Source organism: Anser anser, assembly GCF_964211835.1.
Source record: "Anser anser genome assembly, chromosome: 1".
NCBI lineage: Eukaryota > Metazoa > Chordata > Aves > Anseriformes > Anatidae > Anser > Anser anser.
This window is the reverse complement of record NC_139720.1, coordinates 94,581,739-94,602,645: the sequence shown is the minus strand read 5'-3', so window position 1 is coordinate 94,602,645 and position 20,907 is coordinate 94,581,739. Positions and strand designations below refer to the sequence as shown.

The 20,907-nt window shown below is 40.2% G+C and overlaps 1 protein-coding gene across 1 annotated transcript; it reads left to right on the top strand.

Annotated features, from left to right (window-relative positions):
* The first annotated feature begins 13 nt into the window (after positions 1 to 13).
* TFG (trafficking from ER to golgi regulator) lies at positions 14 to 20,039 on the top strand. The gene is made up of 9 exons (XM_083821464.1): positions 14 to 170; positions 2,227 to 2,331; positions 5,795 to 6,003; positions 8,897 to 8,980; positions 9,886 to 10,032; positions 11,081 to 11,248; positions 13,395 to 13,535; positions 16,745 to 16,834; positions 19,238 to 20,039. The coding sequence occupies exons 3-9, from the start codon at positions 5,820 to 5,822 to the stop codon at positions 19,609 to 19,611; spliced, it is 1,188 nt and encodes a 395-aa protein (XP_083677590.1). The 5' UTR covers positions 14 to 170; positions 2,227 to 2,331; positions 5,795 to 5,819; the 3' UTR covers positions 19,612 to 20,039.
* The last annotated feature ends 868 nt before the right edge of the window (positions 20,040 to 20,907 follow it).

Sequence of the window (20,907 nt, the reverse complement as noted above, 5' to 3'; positions counted from 1 at the left end):
CCTGCCCCTCGGAGGCCCTGCCCGCAGCGCGCATGCGGGCGCCATGCGCAGGCCCGGCCGCGGCTCCCTCCGTCCCTCCCTGCCGCCGGCCCCGCCGCTCCCTGTGCCACGTACGGCGGCGGCGTGGCCCCGGCCGGGCCCTGGCAGCCTCGAGGGGCTCCTCCGGCGCGGTAAGAGAGCGGGGGGCGGCCGAGGGGACGGGGGGGCGGCCGGGGGAGCCCTTTGTGAGCCCCCGGCCCCCAAAGCTGGGCGGTGGGGGTTGAGGGCTGGGAGCTGTGGTACCCGGGGAGGGCAGGGGGGTGGCACCGTGGTTCCTAGGGAGAGCGGGTTTCCTGAACCGGGAAAACGCCAAAGGCGGTTGTTTGTTTTTTTATTTTCCCCTTCACCCTCTCCAAGAATTTAAAGGACACGATGGGATCTGTTAAAAGGCGTATTAGCGTGCGCTCGGGGTGTCGTCTGTGGAAAATGGCCTCGAGTGGGGGAGCCGCCTGGCTGTGTCAGCCCGGTTGAGGAAGGGGTCGGGCGCTGCGTGATTCAACGAGCAGAACGCTTCACCCGGCTTTCCGTAATGCTCGCGAGCAGATTGCGGCCTTGAGAGTCTGCCTCTTTAACCCTGGGCCCCTTCAGGCGGAGAGGAGAAGGGTTATACAAAAAAAAGCGTGTTTAGATGCCTTCCCAGTATCTTTTCTTGTTCTTTGATAGGCGTGCGGTGGATTTCTGGGTGTAAGGTTGGTGATTAGGACGATATAATTCTGTGAGGATGGTAGAGTAGCCAGCTTCCTTGCACAAAGAAACAAATGATGCCTTCCGAAGGCCAGGGCAGCTCAAGGGTGTCCGCCAAAATGTGTGTGAGGAAGGAGCAATGAGGTTCTGTTCTTAGCATCGTCAGTTTCCATGTAAATTACACCGTAGTGCCATAACCAGTCCCCAGCTGTCCTGTTTAAACAACACGGGAGGCAAGCTAAGTGAACTCCGAGTTCAGCCAATTTTAGCTGTGTTTTCTGCATTCCTGATTTGGCCATTGATTTGTCCCTCGTTTGGAAGCTGTACCTGGAGCTGCAGTAAGATCAGGTGAAGAGCAGCACCCTCTCTGTGGGTTACTCGGTTCTTGAAGTGTGAGTCAGGAGACAGAAAGGTAGTCTCTTCCTGCTCACCTGCTCCGTGTGTCACAGCGCCGTACCCTCTCCTGTTGGGAGTGAGTGAGACCTGGGGAGGGGCTTTGTCCCTTTTCTGGGACTTACTTGCATGCTGCTTCAATCCTGTGTTCCTCATGCCTGTCCATTCTGGTTTTTCCATCTTGAGTTGAAAGAGGAGAGCTGGGAAGCCCAGTATTGTGTGGCTGAGAGGAACTTCCTTTTCTCTGCTGGTTAGCAACAAATCATGTAAAAGTCAGATCGCGAATGTTTGAGATTAACCACGTGTACATGAGGGAGAAGGAGAAAAATACAGAGTAGAGTACACTCACCATCTGGGAGGGAGTTGTGTTGTACATTGGGTTGTTTTCTGTGATAAATCAGGGTCTTGTAGCTCTGGACGACAAACACCTGTGTGATAAACACATGGCCTACGTACATTTCAGGCAGCTCATTGCAGGCTTTCCAGCAGAAAAACATGGAATCTGAAGCTAAATTCAGGGCAGATCATATTTTTAAATGCTGCGTATTTCTGACTGCATTTCCTTCTTGCACAGTTTGGTGGTTCTTGCTGTGGCAAAGAAGAATTCCTTCTCTGTTACTGCTGGTAGTCAGTCCTAATGCTCTCTGGAAGATACACTACTTAATGCCACAGAGGTGTCGGCCTTAAACTAGGAGATGGAGTTGTAGGTTTTTATAGTGCTAAATCGATCCAAGTCTAGTTTCTTTAACCTAACCTGTGGTTTCAAGATGGAGGCTGTATGGATGAGTACTTTCAGACAGCTGGGGAAGATTGCTGTCCTGGAAAGGAGCATGTTACTGTTAAGAACTCCTACATGAAATTGGAGTAAGTTTGTTTAGTTCTCTATTTTTTTATTATGAAATTAAAACTCTTGTTCAAGATCTATTTTAGCTGAACCTCAAACTCCACAATACTCAGAAGTGTATGATTGTTACATTAGGGATAACATAGTAACTTTTTTAAATTGGGTTTGTTTGTTAAAGTGTTCTGTAGTAAAAGATTAATGTGAAGTGTATAACTGTAAGGAAGTCTGACAGTAAATAAACGTATTTTTTTTTCTTTCTGATGCAGCTTCCTGTTTTCTGCCACTGATAGTGCATGGCGGCTTATCCTAACTCTGTCCTGAAGTGAGGTGGGAAATTTGACCAATAATCCAGCATCAGTAAGACAGACAAGGTAATGATAAATATATGGTTTTGGGAAGGATGTGAAAGAAGACCTGTATATGGATGCTATTTTTTTAAATACTTAACTTTTTTAAAGCCTTCTGCAAAAAAACTATGTTTTTACAATCAACTTCTACTGAAACAAAATAGAACTGAAACGACTAGACTGAGTTGATGCACCTGCAGGCAAGACTCAGGAGACATGATTAGCAAACATTAACAATATTATGAACTTCACCATTTCATCAGAGTGTTTCATCTGCTACCTTGCTGTGTGGATTGCAGGTCTCTTTTTCTGCAGTTGGACTGAATTTCTCTGTATCCACCTACCTCCTGTTACATCCCACTAGGAGAATGAGTTTTGTTTGGTAGTTGCTTGTTTCTTCTTTGGGATGTCAGCTGGGCTAAACAAAGGGATTTGGATGAAGCGTTTGCTTTACATTAACTTAATTACCGAAGACTAGAAACTGAGCTGCAATCCAGAGATAGCATCATACTACATCTTTTTAAAGCAGAACATTGCCCTTGAAATAGTAGGCCTACATATATATATAGATACATCAAGGTATGGCTTTAGCTCAGTATCTTGTATCTCTGGTAGGAGAGAAGTAATTTTAATGTAGTGCTTTAAAAATTGACTGACCAAAGCAAAATTCAATTTTCTCATAAAGCACTGTGTTATAGTATCCTTAAAGCTAAGGGAGAAATATTTGCATATCACTATCGATACTTCTTTTTGCACAGGAAAAAGAACAACGTGCTTGCCAGCATGCAGTTTTGGAAATGTCAGTTTTGATGTGTAGGTCTTTGTGCTCCTAAGCTCTCCAGTATTTGTACCCTAGATGTAAAGATAACTGCTTCTTTAATTTCTCCTCATTCTAGAGCTGTTGTTTTGGTCTTGTCCAAAACAGTGAAGAGTGATGGGGATATCTGACTAGCGATGTAGTTTTTTTCATTCATCTGCTTGGTAACTTCTCTAGTTTCTATTTTTTCTTTAAATGTAAGCCCTTTGTGGTTTTTAACGAGAGGTGTCTCATTCAAGTGGTAATTTTTAAACTGTCATATATGAAGAATGAAAGATGTGACTTTTCAGTGTATGCTATGTGCCTCTTGGACGCAAGATGGCTTTGTTGCATTTCCTTTTAAGTTGAAGTAGTTGTCTACTTCTCTTAAAGCATCAAAAAGTGGCCAGCTGTTTTGGCCTTGTATGCTGTGTAACAACTTGGAGGCTCTGAGCCTAACGAGTAGCTAATGTGTGGCTTAATGAGCAGCTTTTTTTAAAATAGGAATTCTTGGTTAAAGTATCTTGGATAAAATTTAAAAACCAGATAGATTTTCTGTCTTGTTTTCTGGGGAGGAACCCTCAACATATTCTGATCATGTATATAATAAAACCGATGTGCAGATCTTATTTTTTTTGTTTATATATGAAATGATGCACAATTCCTAGAGTCATTAAGGTTAGAAAAGACCTCCAAGATCATCTGGTCCAACCATACCCCTGCCACCAATGTCACCCGTTAGACCATGTTCCTAAGCACCAGGTCCAACCTTGCCTTGAACACCCCCAGGGACGGTGACTCCACCACCTCCCTGGGCAACCCGTTCCAATGCCTGACTATGCTTTCTGAGAAGAAATGCCTCCTCATTTCCAACCTAAACCTCCCCTGGTACAACTTGAGGCCATTCCCTCCAGTCTTATCACTAGTTATCTGCGAGAAGAAGCCGAGAAGAGCAATAAGGTCTCCCCGGAGCCTCCTCTTCTCCAGACTAAACAACCCCAGTTCCCTCAGCCGCTCCTCGCAGGACTCATGTTCCAGGCCCTTCAACAGCCTCGTAGCCCTTCTCTGGGCATGCTCCAGGTCCTCGATGTCCTTCTTGTAGTGAGGGGCTCAAAGCTGAACACAGCACTCGAGGTGCGGCCTTATCAGAGCAGAGTACAGGGGGACGATCACCTCCCTGGTCCTGCTGGCTGCACTATTCCTGATACAAGCCAGGATGCTGTTGGCCTTCTTGGCCACCTGGGCACACTGCCGGCTCCTGTTCAGGCAGGCATCAGTCAGCACCCCCAGATCATTTTCCTCTGCGCAGCTTTCTAGGCACTCTGCCCCATGCCCGTAGCGCTGCATGGGGTTGTTGTGGCCAAAGTGCAGGACCCATCACTCAGCCGTGTTGAACTTCATCCCATTGGCCTCTGCCCATCGACCCATCCTGTCCAGGTCCCTCTGCAGGGCCTTCCTGCCCTCCAGCAGATCGACACTTCCCCCCAGCTTGGTGTCATCTGTGAACTTACTGAGGGTGCACTCAATTGCCTCATCCAAATCATCAATAAAGTTATTAAAGAGAATGGGTCCCAACACTGCACCCTGGGGAACACCACTGGTGACCGGTTGCAAGCTGGGTTTCACTTCGTTCACCACCACTCTCTGGGCCTGGTCATCCAGCCAGTTTTTAACCCAGCAAAGCGTGTACCTGTCCAAGCCATGGGCTGCCAGCTTCTCCAGGAGAATACGGTGGGAGACTGTGTCAAAGGCCTTGCTGATCTCTAGGTAGACTATGTCAACAGGCTTTCCCTCATCCACCAGGCCGGTCACCCGGTTGTAGAAGGAGATGAGATTGGTCAGGCAGGACTTGCCCTTCATGAAGCCATGCTGGCTGGGCCTGATCCCCCGGTAGTTCCACATATATTGTGTGATTGCACTCAAGATGACCTGTTCCATCGCATTTCCTGGTGCCGAGGTCAGGCTGACAGGCCTGTAGTTCCCTGGGTCCTCCTTACGACCCTTCTTAAAGATGGGTTTCACAACCTGATTCTCTTTAATTCAACTTGATTCTCTTAATAAAACCACCTTACTGCATATAGTCTTTGAAATATGATATTTTGTTCTAGCAGTCCTTTCTTAAAAGGGAAAAAACAGCCCTTTGCGTTATCATAATTATGGGATACAAAAATGTAGTAAGGCAATAATGAATGTAACCAATATAATATTGTAAAGCTATGAACTTTTGCTATAATTTCACTTTCCTCAAGAGAGATGTATATGTGTATCCCTAGGATTTGCTTTTGGGACACTAGTTCCTGTTCTGCTTTTTTTTTCCATTACAGCTGATTATCTTACAAAACAAACAAAAAAATCAACCAAGGTTGGAATTCCTATTTGTCACACACATTTACAAGCTATCTGATTTATAAAACGTCTTTAAATTACAAGTGCTGGGAACTGTGGTAACTGTTAATGTGGAATCTGATATTCCAGAATTCTGCTTTGCGCATGAGCTTAGTTAAAGTACAGTTCACTTTATTGTTTGTGAAATTAGTGTGTTGTAGAATGTGTCTGAGAGAGGTGCTCCAGAGAGCTTCCTAACCGTGTTGCTTTCAAAAGATTGAAAGCTCCAGAACTTTCAATTAGACACACAAAATAATTAACAGTTTAGTTTTCTAAAACATGTTTTTAATGTTTTGTTGCTAACAGGTCTGTAGGTAATAAGGGAGCCACCATGAATGGGCAGCTGGACTTAAGTGGGAAGCTGATCATCAAAGCTCAGCTGGGCGAAGATATTAGGAGAATTCCTATCCACAATGAGGATATCACCTATGATGAGTTAGTGCTAATGATGCAAAGAGTTTTTAGAGGAAAACTTCTCAGCAATGATGAAGTCACAATAAAGTATAAAGATGAAGGTAAGGTTTAATTTCTACTGTTGAGGTTTAATTACTACTGTTGCTCTGATGTGATTTATCTGAGGACAGAAATTGCAAAACTTACCTCTTCAAAATTGTCCAAAATACTGTTGGCAAATGCAGATGATTTCTTTTGAAATCATTTGATTCAATCAGTACAAGCTCTATCTTCTGTGATTATGCGTGCTGTCTTAGCATATTATTTCCTCCAGTGTTTCTGAAATAGCAGCTATCTGAAAGTTCACTTTTTCCTGTTGCAGGAAGCTGATGCTATTGCAGATTGTTCTGCTGTCTATTCATTCACTCAATTTTTTGTGTGCTATCAGTGGTAGAGAGGGTTTGAAGGCGAGAAGTGAATTAATATGTATGATTTAACAGAAACTCTTTTAAGACTTTATTTTATATGGTAGTAATTCTTGATTGTTTTGCTCTGTCAGTAAAGATGAGAAAAAAAATTAACCTAATCTGAAATATTTATTAAAAGTAATTTTTCCTCATTTCCACGGTATGAAAAATGCATTGTTTGAGACGTATGGAATGATTGTTGTGGTTCTCAGGGGTTTTTTCTCTTTGAATGTCAGTGTGTAAGTTAATCAATTTGGGAGAGAGGGATGGTATTCATTATATAAACATCAAACTCTGGATAGAACAATAGAATCCAAAGCCTCTTACTCAGATCAAAGACTGCAATAATTATGCTGGTGTACAGTGAACGTGCTACATTACTGAAGCATGCAGGTTCATATTTCTCAGTGGCACTAGGAGCACTGTCTGTGGTACCTAAAATGTCAAGTAACCTTTGCTCATGTGTCTAGGCAAGAAAATTTCACTTTGAATGACTCTGAGGCAGTTTTTCAGGTTTATAAAGATTTGAGAGAGACTGCTTCTCATCAAAATCGATATGTAATGAAGAGCTATTTTTTTGGGATCTTGACCTCTAGTAGGGGAGAGCTCAGTGGATTTGCAGTGGTTTTGTTTTTCCTCTTATCAAATAAAAGATTTATTTTCCTTTCTGGAAAGGGAAAGGTAAAATTTATGAATGCTTTTTCATTAGGTTAAAGCTTCCAGTCCCCCTTTTTTTTTTTTTTTTTTTTACATTCTTACCTGTTCTTTAAGTATAATTGTCCATTTTTGTGTTTGCTGGTTTGTTTTTTTAAGATGATAAATGTGTATGATGGAGACTGCAATTACTGTTTCATTCTTTGGTTGTCTTTCACAGCCTACAGGCTTCATGCTTTTAATTTAGTTTTCTCTGTCTCAGAATGTACTAATTCTCTGCTGTGACATGAATTTATTATCCTAGATGATGATTGCTACTAAAACATTTAAACAATATTAATATCAGAGGAAATTGCAGTGATTAGGGAAAAAGTTAACAGAACTGGGGACTAAATTTGATTGTCCTATGAAGATTGTGGTATTCTTGACTTTGTTTCAGTTAAGCTAAGATTCTTATTTAAATGTGTTTCAGTCATTAGAAGGGTTGGTATATATACTGTATAGCTATTTCAGTTGTATTTATCCCTCCAAACCTGGAGGAATTCTTGTCTTCATCTTTTATGAGCAGATTTTTTTTAAGTGGCTATAATGATTTCATAATTTTATGTCCCTGATCTGGGTACTCTCAGAATACATGTGCACATTCTTTAAGTATTTGTAAGAATGCCTCATCTACCCCCTCCTGTCTTTGTTTCTTGTTTCTGTAACATGAAGCTAGTGACACTCAGGCCTGGATATGGGATTTTCCACTTAAAATCTCTGTAAAAATTGTGGCTTTGTCATATCTTTATCAAACTCTCATAATCCTTAAATCTAATAAATTATGGTTTTTCAAACTTGGATAGTTGATTGGAGAGGCCAGGAAGCTTTAAATCCCAATCCTTCGGTCTCTGGATTTGTGGCCTAAGATCATCAGAAGTGTATTCCTAAATTATCTTAGGCTATGTGATGCTTTTATTAATTACCAGGGCAAAGAAGTCTCAGTGTGATAACTGCCTCACAGAGGTGTGTTTTATTTTCAAACTGGGCATCTTTCAAGCTTCTGAACTAAGGAGATTGGTCTACTATGCGTATTTGTCCTGCTGAAGGTTCTTGAATATGTAGTAAAACCCAGTGCCTGAGGACAAAAACAATGAGTGCCAGCAGTAAATTCATATAAATCACAGTAAACACTCTTGTCGTTTTTTAGGAACGGTTTGTGAACAGCAGAGTTCTGGAGCCACTTGAAATAGGTGTATAGTTTTAACTGGCAGCATCATTCTTTCTCATGCTGGTCTTTGTGAATTCTTAGCTATCATGTTTCATCCTGTATGCAGATACCAAAGAATGATGAGCTGTATGGAACTTCCCTTTCAAAGGGTTAATGTCAGAAGGCTATCTTTTGAAGCCAGTCATAATTCTGTCTTAACTTCTGTGAATACTTTCCCTGTGCGCTGATCCTTACATCAAAATAATAAGCATTTTTGTGTTGTGTTATGCACAAGTCTGATTTGTTGCTTTGTTGTAATAATATTTTACAGAAATGTTTTTTGTGGACTTCATTTTTCTTGATCAGTGTTTTGTATTCTGTAAATAATTCTACCCAAGTTTCTGCAGATGCTTTTTAATCAACAGTAAATGATTCTAATTGATTGTAGCACAGGGAAACAGAGAGCTAAGCCTCACTAATGAGAGAGCAAAACCTCCGTTTTCTACTTCTGCGCCTTCAGTTTTCTCCTCATACATATAATAAGTACCAGTTTGGTGCCATTTTTGTGATAGTGTTGATTGGTAACTTTTTTTTAGTAGCTTCAGAATCAAGTACAGAGAGTTATTCTTTAGTGATGAAGTAACACTTTCTGCCATAGTGTGAAGATTGGTAGTTAATAGGTTTGCTTTTTTGTGTTCTTTTCAGATGGAGATCTTATAACAATTTTTGATAGCTCAGATCTTTCCTTTGCAATTCAGTGCAGTAGGATACTTAAGCTGACATTGTTTGGTAAGTATAGAAGATGTTTCATCTGTTTTTTTTTTTTAATAACCTTTTTACAAATTCAGGCAGTGAGGTTCACTGGAAGATACTAATAACTTTTTCACCTTGGTAGAATGAAATCAGTAAGTTAAAAATGCTACATTAATACGACATCTATTTTCTCTCTTGCTGTTTCATGTGATATCTGAACTTAGAGGAAATTGAAACTGTCTTTTTATAAGATTGCTTAAATTATTTGACATACAAATGTATACAGTCAATTGCTGTTCTGTAACATTATCTTCCACTTTAGCATTTGTGGGGTTTTCTTCACAGGTGTGTGAGAAATTTTAAATGGTGATAAACTTGCACTGTTGCTAGTGTGCTATTAAGAAATAACATCAATTGCTTCTAGCTTAATAGATTTTAACATTTATCCTTTTGCCTTTGAGTAGAATTATTCTTTATTATCAAGATGCTATTGGTAATTTAGTACATAGTTCCAAGGAACAGCAAGCAGCTTTTAACCCAGAGTCTGACCCTACTGATGAATGGCAGGAGTGGTGTGTGTGCTGCCTTAGTTGTAGAGGCACTGTCTAATGGAACAGATTTCCATAGCGAAGCACGATACTTGCATTGTTCAGGGTATATTCATGGAAATTGAGCAAACGATGCAGAAACTTTCTGCAAAAATTACTCTGCAGTTCTGGTACTTGGTAATCTTAGTTATGCTGAAATGAGATTATATTAAAGGAACAGTAAGCTCCAGAATGAATTTGGTCTCTGTTGACTCACTGTGTGTCACTCCAAACTCCACAAAGGATGGTGATACTACACGGAAATAAAAGTTGGGAATATATGTTTTTTTCAGCATTAAACTGGATATCAAAATGTTACTACAGTCTTAAATGTATCTAATTGTTGTTTTGCAGTTAATGGACAACCAAGACCCCTAGAATCTAATCAGGTGAAATACCTGCGTCGAGAGCTGATAGAACTTCGCAATAAAGTCAATCGCTTGCTGGACTGTCTAGAACCACCAGCTGAACCTGGGGTTTCCACTAATCTGCCTGAAAGTGGTAGGCAGCCTGGCAAAGAATTGTCTGGCTTGAATTGCATAGTCGTGTGCTGTTTAACCAAGTGAAAGATGGAGTCTTGAGTATTGGTTGTGATCATTCTTGATTGTTGCTCAGTTTTTAATGCTTCAGTTATATCAGAGGCAGAATCCATGTTCAGATTATTTGGAGTAAAGCAGTAAGTTAACTTAGAAATAACAGAAGTACAATTTTTGTTGCAGCATATGAAAACCCTGTAACTAATGCTTGTGAGCCTGGACAATGTTTTGATCAGGCTTTGAGCTGAATTAATAGTCTGTTGCTGATGAGGGAAGATCTTGCTCCCAGCTGAGCGCTCACACTGCTTACTTTGGGCTAGCTCTGGTGCTTATCTTGTCATGTTGCTAAGCAAGTTTGATTCACTAGAACAGTAAAAAGCTAATTCAGCAAAAATTATATTTACTTCTTTTGCCAGGTTAGGAAATTGAATCCACACATTTTGAGCTCAGACCAGCATCAGAGCTGTCTCAGGGTAAGCAGCACAAGGGTGCAGAATAGGGGTGGGAAAGGATTATAGGGGAGGGCAAAATGGGGAAGGAACTCATTTTCTCCCAGTTTTGAGAGTGTTCTCCTAGCTTAGGGTCATTGTACTGTAAAAAGTATACCTCTGTGCTTAACTACAGATTTTTGGGTAAGATTGGACACAGAAAATAATGACAAAGTGACGGAGTGCAGTGTTCCGAGTGAAGAGGAAAGCCAGCAGCTCCAGCCTTTTCTTTTTTTTAGGAAACATTGCTTTTGTTATTACAACAAAACCAATAAAGCCAACCCCTGGTCCTACAATATAAGCAGTTATTAATTTCAGTGGAATACTGAGCATTTGGGTTATAACCCATTTGTAAGGAGGCTAGAGTGATGATCATAGAGTGCAACACAAGCATTTCAACAGTTAAAACAGGTTTTTTTTTTGAAACTATGCATTTTCAAAGTTGATGTAGGACAATATGTATGTACATTTTTTTTTTCTTTTTTGAATTCTCAAGAATTAATAACAGGGCATTTTCCTTTGTAGATGCTGTAGATGGGAGGGAAGAAAAACCTGCTGCTGCTGATGCTAATGTTAAGCCATCTACTCAAGTTATAGCAGCAAGCATGTCTGCATTTGATCCGCTAAAAAACCAGGATGAAATCAGCAAGAATGTCATGTCAGCATTTGGCTTGACAGATGATCAGGTGTCAGGTAAGAACACATCTCACAAAAACGCAAGCAAAACCTGTTGACAAATCAAGATTTGCGTAATCAAAGGCAATAAAGCACTTGTATTTTAGGTGTATTAAGCTGTGTTCTGTGTTGGCTATTTTCAGAACTCTAAAATGGGATACGTTAAGGTGTTGTAACTGGGTTTGCTAAGTTTTGTATACAAAATTTTGAAATGTGGCTGTTAGTTGTAGCTTGGTGTTCTAGCTTGGAGCAGAAAATAGCTTAATATTTTTTTTTATTTGAATTATTCAGAGCTACTACTAAAATAACTCTTGTAGAGTAACTTAAAGGGTATCTGCCAGTGATGAAAAACAGGACCCACTCCTCTACCTTAAGGTTTGATCTCGCAGTTCAGCTTAGATTCTTGGCTTGTGTTTCTGCTCTTTGGGTCAGTCAGAATGTTTGGTGTAACCCTGCCTTTTCTTTTTTGCATTTCAAAAGTAAATAGTGTCAACTTTTTTTTACTCTTAATAGAAAGGAATAACCTACTTGTCAGAATTATGTTTATCCTGAAGAACTAACTGTATGACTGTTAGTACTAGTAATGACTCATAGTAGAATGCTAAACATTTTAGTATGAACTGTTTAAATGAATACAGTCAACTTAGGATGACTGAAATTATAAAAGAAATATAGGATGTAATAGGGAGTGCGATGAAGAATATACAGAATATATTTTTTCACGAAATCTGCTTGAGTCTGTCAAACTTTAATAGAGCCTTGTTACCTAAAACTGTTGTTGACAGGGTTTGCTATGTACACTTGATTGTAGACCAAGTTTTATGTGGTGTTTATATGATTTAATATGGTTTTAAGTGATCTCGTCCTGCATGGAATGTTTTGGGTATATCACAGCATGGTTATTTCACAAGCTAGCTAAAGGTTTGATGGTATGTGGAAACTTAAAATGAACTATTTATGAACAATGAAGTGTTAGAGAAGGCTGAGAAGTACAACTAGCTGGAAATTGGAGTTAGTATTTGAAGGAGTGTGTTTTTGTCTTTTTTTTTTTTACAAAGCTTCACAGTCAGTTAATGCTTTCATCATTGCATCAGTGATACTGTAAGGTCTACGTGTCTCTTTAATTCTTTTGATAGACTGAACTGACTTGACCATGCTTTGAATGCACAATGAACTTCACAAAGGACCATTTAAGCAAGACAAGAGAAATCACGTTTCTACATATAACTGCAGGGTTGTAGCTTTAAAGCGAAAACCAGAAGCGGGCAGCTTTAATTCATTTTTCCCCTAGTAAGGGTAACATGAAAATACACGTTTGGTGCATGCATATTTATATTGCATAAATACTTAAAAAAAAAAAAAAAAAAGGTGAATTTGCAGAAATTCTAATACTTTTGCTTAACTTTGAAAGTAGTGTCTCATGCATTGTACTGATAAAGCTAAGAGCTGGAAAGATAGGGGTTTAAGCTCCCTTGTTTCTAGAAAAATATTTTGTATTTAATTATAGTATACTGTACCTGTTCGTGTGCCTATCTTAGAACTTCTCATTAACTTAAATAAAAACTGAAATCTCTGTCTCCATGCTTTCTTTGGGTGCTACTCAGTATCTGGAATAGTTACAGAATTATCAAGGAAGGCTATTGCTTTCAGGCTGAAACCTACCATATCCTGTCTGGGTGTGCAAATGCTGTGTGACTGTTGGTAAAGCCCTTCATTGCCCAGGCCCATATGAACTATACACTACTGCATTTGAATAATTTCCTGCAGCTTTGCGCCTTTGTTCCAGGTGAAGAAGATAGGTACGTTAGGTGTGTATTTTATCCAAATGTAGCAAGTCTTCAGTGCATGTGTGCAAGGCTTGAAGCTGCAGAAAAACAACTTGTTGTGGAGGGCTTTATCCCCAAAATGGGTCACATTCTCTGAAGCGTGAAATTTGAGTAACTGACCTAGAGACAGGTGGGAACCCCCCCCGAAATATTTTAGAGGGAGATATGAGATGTGCAAATATATTCGTTTTAGGCCAGGCCTGACACTCTCAGATGTATATCTATGGAAAACTGGAAAAAAATGTTGAACCCTTTGCAAGGGAATGGACTTGTATTAGACTGCTTATTTCAAACTCCCCGTTCATTTCATTTAACGTGTTTTGCTCTTGCTCCTCTAGGACCACCCAGTGCCCCTGCAGAAGAGCGATCGGGAACACCGGATAGCATCGCTTCCTCCTCTTCTGCTGCCCACCCCCCTGGTGTTCAGCCACAGCAGCCAGCGTACCCTGGAACACAGCCACAGACAGGTCAGGTGGAAGGTGAGTAGCACCTTTTTCTGCTATTTTAGACATAGATGATGATGTCTGAATCTGCATAGTCAGTAGCTACCACTTCGAATTAGCAGACCCGAAGTCGATACCAAACTACGAATTGATCTGTCCCACCAGGCAGAAATTCTTCTTTTCTCCCATATGCCATTCAATGTATAAACGGCAGATGGAGCAGTACCTTTATTTAAAAGGGTAGGTGATGTAAATGAGTAGGAGCTTCATGGCACTATTTTCTACTTGCATCCATGCTCATTTTCCTGTAAAGTAAATTTATAATATGCTGCACTGTAAAGCTATCAGATCATCTTAGATGGTATCCCGTGTGTTGTGTCAAGGAATGTTTGTAGTTGCTTTCACTTAGCCAACAGTTTTCTGGCTTGTCTAGTATGAGTTAAAAGTGTTGTTTACTGATCATTTCTATCTAACAAAACAGAGCCATTATGATATTATTATTGTATGCATGGCTCTGTGTTAGCCAGGTGAAATCTTAAACAATCGTGTATGCATTGAAATTTTCCTGCAGAACTTCTGAGAGCTTAAATTGGCTCTCCTGTGAAGCTTAAGGGCTTGATTCAGGTATTTAGATTTCTTTGGACTATGCCCCCTTACATGTTGACTTCTAGAAATAAACCTATTCAGATGTTTGCTACATTTGGGCATTGTTTTCAGCTGAAGTTTTCTAAGAACACAGACCTGCACAGTTCTGGACAAAACTCTCTGAAGAATGGCTTGCTTTGGTACCTGTACCTCCATACAAAGTACATTATACAGTTGTTTCCCTTTGCTACTTCCTTTACTGATTTAATGCAGAGGCACATGTAAGAGGCATTGGTGATGGTGATCAGAGTCACAGTCACTTGAAATACCTTGGCTGAAGTTTATCGAGTAGAGGATTTGAGCAACCTGTAGTTAGGTATATCTTTAAGCAAACGTGAAAGCCATTGGTTGAAGTGGAGCATATAAAAACACTTATTTTGTTGCTTGCAGCTTTTAATGCTTAGTTCCCTTAGAATTTTAAAGTGATATAAATAAGACAAGAAGAGTCATCTTCATAGGTTAAAGCTGCAATAACTGTTTGGTGTCTGATATGCCTAAAAGTGGAAAACAATGCTTCAGGTTCTTCTGTCAGCAGCCAGAAAACTTAATATTCAAGATATTTTTTTCTCAGCTACTGAACTTGTTTTTATGAGTTTCACCTTTTATTCTTTAATGAAATAAGTCATGAGATTTTTTTAAGTGTTGATGTCAAACTAGATCTGAAACAGTGAAGTGAAACTTGTAAAGGCACTAGCAGCAGTAGGTTGGAATCCTGAATCGCTGCTAACTCAAGGGAAGGAAAAATTACTTCCTAGTGAAGAAAGAAGCAGTGAAACTGCGCCATAGTTGCTGGGCCACATAAAAAAAAAAGTACTTATTTCAGCAAAACTCATCTTAGGAAAGAAATTGTCTAAGTTCATGTATCAGAGTAGATTTAATAATTTTTCTAACTTTGAGTCAAAGTAAGTATAATGATTTAAAAACAACAAAAACCACAAAACTGTGTTATACCTTTGCCCAAGTCCTTTTTTTTCTGTATGTAAAAATACAACTGTGCAAATAATGAAGGTTTTTAGTCTGTAGTTTATGCATTTTTTTATTATTGCACTGAAATACTTTATTACTAAATTTTCTTTACCCTGAATAAAATTAGGTTGGTTCAGTTCTTGGGAAGAGATTGGAAGTCAGTATTACGCTTTGATCATTAGAGATAGTAGTGGGGAGCACTTAACACTGTCCATTGTATACATATGGCAAATAGCAGTCACGTACCAAAACTTGGTAATGTATGTGGTTATCAGCTTCCAAATTTTTTTCATAAACTATGTCGTATAAAGTGCTCAGGGACTTTCCTTTGAAACATAGTGTTACCTGGCGTCTCCAGCAGGTGCCAGTGTGGTCTCTCTGTTAGTTTATAGGCAATTACCTGAGACAGGCCGCCTTCTACTGGTCCTCCCAGAGCTTGCAACATCTGGCTTTAAAAATTAGAAGCTGTTTTTTTTTTGGTTATTGTTTCTGTGGATTTTTTCTTTAGTTATCAAGACAACAGGCTTAAATTCTCTTCAGCCCTTGTGCTCAGTACTCTTTTCATCTCATGATAATTGCGTACCAAATACAAATGTGAATGGTTAGTGGGAATATAAAATGTCATTGGTTCAGCTGCAAGTAAGGCAGAGTTAAAAGGAAGTAGGGAGTTCTGTTAAAGCAGCACTCTCAGGGATGTGGGAGGACTTGGAGCAGAGCTGTTTTTTACTGTCTTGGTGCAATTCAGAAGATACAGTTTACAGTTATACAGTCTGTTGATCTTTACAGAATGAATAATAGTACAGTAACACTTCATAGTAGTAAAGTTTCCAAGTTTGCTCCAGTTTAGCTAAGCTTTAGCTTGACAGATAATTATTTTTGGTCTTTGACTGTGAATGTTATTAAAATGAAAAACAGCAGAAGCATAAAACCTAAGCAGGGCCCATAGGTTGTCTAAACAAATATTCTGCCTCTACTTGCCAAGAAAATGGAAAAAGCAAACTTAGGGAAAATTAGCATTGAATTGGAATATCTGACCTTAAGAATGAATGGTTTTATTTTTGTTTTAGGGAGTACACCCCTGGGTCTGTTAAGAAAACGTGGCTTGCAGCAAGTCAGATATTAAGAGAGGGATGACCTGTCTAGAAAATGTGGTCAGAATAATGTACCACTCTGCTCACAGTACTTTGGTACAGAAATAGTCTTAAAAACCTAACATAAACAGACAATCTGAAGACATGTTTAACTTTTGAAATACTTTAATTTACACAGTAAGTTCTGGACCAGTTATCAAGCCATATAAAGATTATCGCTCTGTTACACACCAGTGTAGGTGCTAATAACGGTGTATGGCTGCTGACGTCCCTTGAAGATGTGAAATAGTAAGCCTCACGTCAAACTAGAAGTATTTATTTTGTCTTCAGAATGGTATGGTTCAGAAACTAAAATCTGTAATTTAATTTCAGTTGGTAATTACGTGACACATGCTCAAACTTCCCTGTCTTCAGATTTTTAAGAAAAATTTTCACACGTTGCGGGTTTATTTCTGCAATTTGAACTGTTGGGATGTTGTCCATCTTGTGTTTATAATACAGTTCGGGTGCTAGGCCTCAACTAAACAAGTTCTCACCCCACAGGCCAGATGTACCAACAATACCAACAGCCCGGTTATCCTGCCCAGCAGCCGCAGGCTCAGCCTCAGCAGCAGTATGGTATGCAGTACCCAGGTAAGCAGCTCCCCCAAACCGCACCATGGCTGTGCGAGGTCTCCTTCAGCACCTGACCCTCTGAGCTTTGGTTCCTGAATACGTGTGGCAGCTCAGGGTGCTGAGCGCCTGTGGAGAATGGCATGATCCACAAATCACCAGTTAGAAAGCACTGTAGCTGTGTGTATTTGTATTAGAGTGGGAGCTTGGGTATCTCAATCCCTACTTGACTGTGACCCAGCAGACTTATTTATTAATCAGTAGAATGCATTGGTTAAAAAAAGTAGTGAAATAGATCACCTGAAGCATAAACAGTCTTCAGGATTAATTAATGGCTGCAATCCTGGGATTCTAGCCAAGTAACTAGAACATTCCAATATAGCTTACTTAAATATTGGAGGCATATAAAGATGGATCCCATTTCTTGCATTTAGGATGATCTTGACATATAAAATTTAATGGTGTGATCACTAATTATAGCTGTTGTTAAGGTGTTTGTAAGAGCTAAGGATTTACTAAATTTTGGAGGAACTTCAAGTGATAGGCTTTTTTGGTTTTAAGCCATAGATGTTACTGATACTTCAACTAAAAGTGCTACTGCTTTTGACAGACCATTTAATTGCATTAGCAGTTTAGCTGCAAATAAGAAAAGCTAGGTTTTGCATACACCCAAAATACACTCCACTGCAGAATTTCCAGTTATTTACTTTAGCAGAAGCAGACATCTAATAATAGATAGTATATTCTAGGAATCATAATCCAGCTAAAGTAGAGGGATGAACATAGAATAGCAGGATTCCTTAACAAATCTCCAGTTTAATACTTTAGAAAATGATAAAAAGCACATCTCATTCCTTAGTTTAATGAAGATTGTTTAAAACAAACGGAAGACTCCCATACTGTTAAGTGACTCAGAACACAGCTTGTAAGGCTTTTTTTTTTTTTTTTTCCACAATGTATACAGTGGAAGTGCATCAGTTTTGATGTAGATGAGAACATTTGCAGCGCTTATGAAAAAAACTCCCATATTTATCTTGGATGAGAACCCTAGAAAACTTGGAACTGAAGGTTTGTGCCTCATCCCTTGTTCCTGGGCTCTGTACAAGAGCTGACTGATTTGAGTCTCTAATTGGTACTTTGTTCTCTGCAGATATCTCCCTTTTGTAATTAGAAGACAGTGACAGACTTCCAACAGTCTTGTTACTTCTGCTGAAATTAGACTTGAGAAAGTAAAAGGGTCTATCTGACTTAATTTAGACTTAAAAACTGAGTGGAGAAAAAAAAAGTACTTACCAGTAATATCTTACCATGATCTAATCCCCAGTTGTACTGGAGAAGTTCCTGTGGAATTTGTAGTGCAATTTGAGTTCTGCATTCCTAATTCCTCACAATGTGCTCCAGTGTGTTTCCCCTAACTTATTTCATGATTAGCCTGATCAGAAAAAGGTTTTGTTTGTTGATGTTGTACCTGTGAGTATTATCTCCTTTCAAACCCATGTCCCCCAAGAGCAGGATCCATTCCCACTCTGTCCAGTAGATCTACTAGGCAAGAATGTGCTTATTTACTCACGGTAGTGAAAACGGACCCTTCCAAGGTTCGTCTCATGAGTAAATTTTGATCCCAGGTTTCAAGGTGAGTTCAAAATTTACTCCAATGCATTCTTCAATCCTTGCTCTTTCTGTTTAGGGCTGTGTACTTTTAATAATTTGTGTATCTGGTGTTTAATGCTGACAGGATTCCAGTCAATGGAGAATTTTCATTGCAAGTAGCTGCAGGTGTGTTTCATGATGGATAAAAGTAGCTATTTCTTCCTTAAAGGACTTTTTGTTATTTTAAAGTCTTCAAAAAGAAAAAAAATCCTTTTGGAAGCTGGTTTTGTACAGAGAAATCAAGTTTGGCACATGTTTAAATGGAAGTTTTGTACTGAAGTGTTCTTTTCTGCACAACTACTTTCATATTTAACTCTACGTTTAAAGATCTGAGTACATATATGATTTAACCAAAGATATGATCTAAGAGTACGAAGCCTTAACAATGTTTCCATGAGAGTTTGGTTTTAGTTTTTTAGTTGGGAAAAAAGGGTAAATTTTTGCCTTACCTGCCAAGGAAGACTTTTTACTTTTAATGTGACGCGATGATAAAATCCTGTTTGTCTTTTTGTTAAGTTTTTGTCAGTTGTGGGAGAACTACTTTATACTGCTCCTTCTGCTGTTGCTGTTCTGCTGTTTGTAGTGCACCCAAACCAGGCCATGTGCTTTCATGTGAAAGGCAGGAACCCTTGCGGTTCATTATTGTTTGCCTTTTCTGTGCTTACTGCGTTATTTTGTGCCGTCACCGTGGTCATTTAAAGAAAGATGTATGTATGGCTATATGCACCTGCGGTTCCTTCCTGTGCCTCACCACCATGCTCCTTACCTTTCCAGCCGGCTACAGTCAGCAGCAAACCCCTTCGCAGCCAGCGCAGCAGTTCCCGGGGGCCTACAGCCAGCAGGCGACCCCGGCCCCAGCCACCGCCTTTGCTGGGCAGCCGCCGCAGCTGCCGGGGCAGCAGCCGCAGCAGTACCCAGGGGGCAGCTTCCCCCCGCAGCCCTACACCACGCAGGCCTCCCAGCCGGCCCCATACAGCGGCCCCCCAGGCTCCCAGGCAGCGCCCGGCACCTACCAGCGTCCCGGCTTCACCCCGCCGCCCGGCAGCACCATGACCCCCCCGCCCAGCGGGCCCACCAACCCCTACGCCCGCACCCGGCCCCCCTTCGGCCCCCAGGGCTATGCCCAGCCTGGGCCCGGCTACCGGTAAGGAGCTGCCGCGGGGCGTGGGCGACTCGCACCCACCTGCCATCCCCACAGACTCCGGTGGTCTCAACAGAGGTTCCCAAACTGTAACGGGGCGAAACGCTCTTCATAACTGTCGGTTAGAGTCTGCTGGGGCGGGGGAATGACAACACAAATCGTTCCTGCTTTAAATTGTATCTGCTTCCTAGTTTAAGTTGGGGCCGGGTTGGTTTTGGGAAACAATGCCTAACTGTCTGTAAAGTGATTGACATCCTAGCTTGCCTTGTTTGAAGGATATTAAATTGCTAGTTGGAAGTTTAGCCCACTTATCAGGCTTGTTCTTACTAATGACATGATGTACTAAATTAGATTCATTCCAGAGGTAAAACTAGATATGATGTATTATAAATTGTAATGCTCACATGGAAAGCTAATAAAACCCCCCTGAATCTATTACTTGCCTGGTCTTGATTTAAAATTTTGATAATACAGAACAAGAAAACTACGTTAAGACAACTGCACACCTAGCGTGCCCACTTACGTAGAAAAAGATCAGTGGTGCTCAGGTCTGTAAGTCAAGAGACAGATTTTTAGGTGAGTAAATGGAGAAATGTGAATAGATTGCTTTTGCAGAGACTGTGCAGTAGTAGATGTTTTTGCACTACTATTATTAATTAATTGCCAAGTAACTCTTTTACTAAATGAATAAGAACTAATATATAAAATCTTAGAACTAACCTCTTACCACTTTAACAAGGGCAGGGGGAAGAATCAGTTTATTACTTGAAAGATTAAGCCAAATCCATATTTTAAATGAAGAACTCTCAAAAAGGAACAACTTAGCACAAGTTCTTTGCCACCCAGAAAAACCTGGGAGCGCAATGCTAGTGACTGAATGTTACGCCAAGAAAAGGCAGATCAAGAGCTGTAAAAAATTCAATAAACAGCAATGGGCAAAACATTCTCTTAGGACTATTTTCCATCTTATGGATTCTAGGAATACATAAAACTAAAGAGTAGGAAACAAAAAAATGAACTGGATCACACTGCTTGAACTCCCATAAAGACAAATTAGGAAATAAAGTGAGCAAAACCATTCCTACCTTCAGCGTTCTTAAATACTGTTGCTTTCATATCAGGCACGGATTTACCCAGTAAGCTGTAATGTGTAATTACTGCTGGTGGTGCTTGTCAGACCTAACACTTCAGGTGCTCATCAAACTATTTAACAAGGTCCTGTTCTAGAATGAACTGCTTCCTGTAATAATAACAGTTGCCACAGAAACTAATACTTGCTTTCATGTAAAACAATGAAAAACAC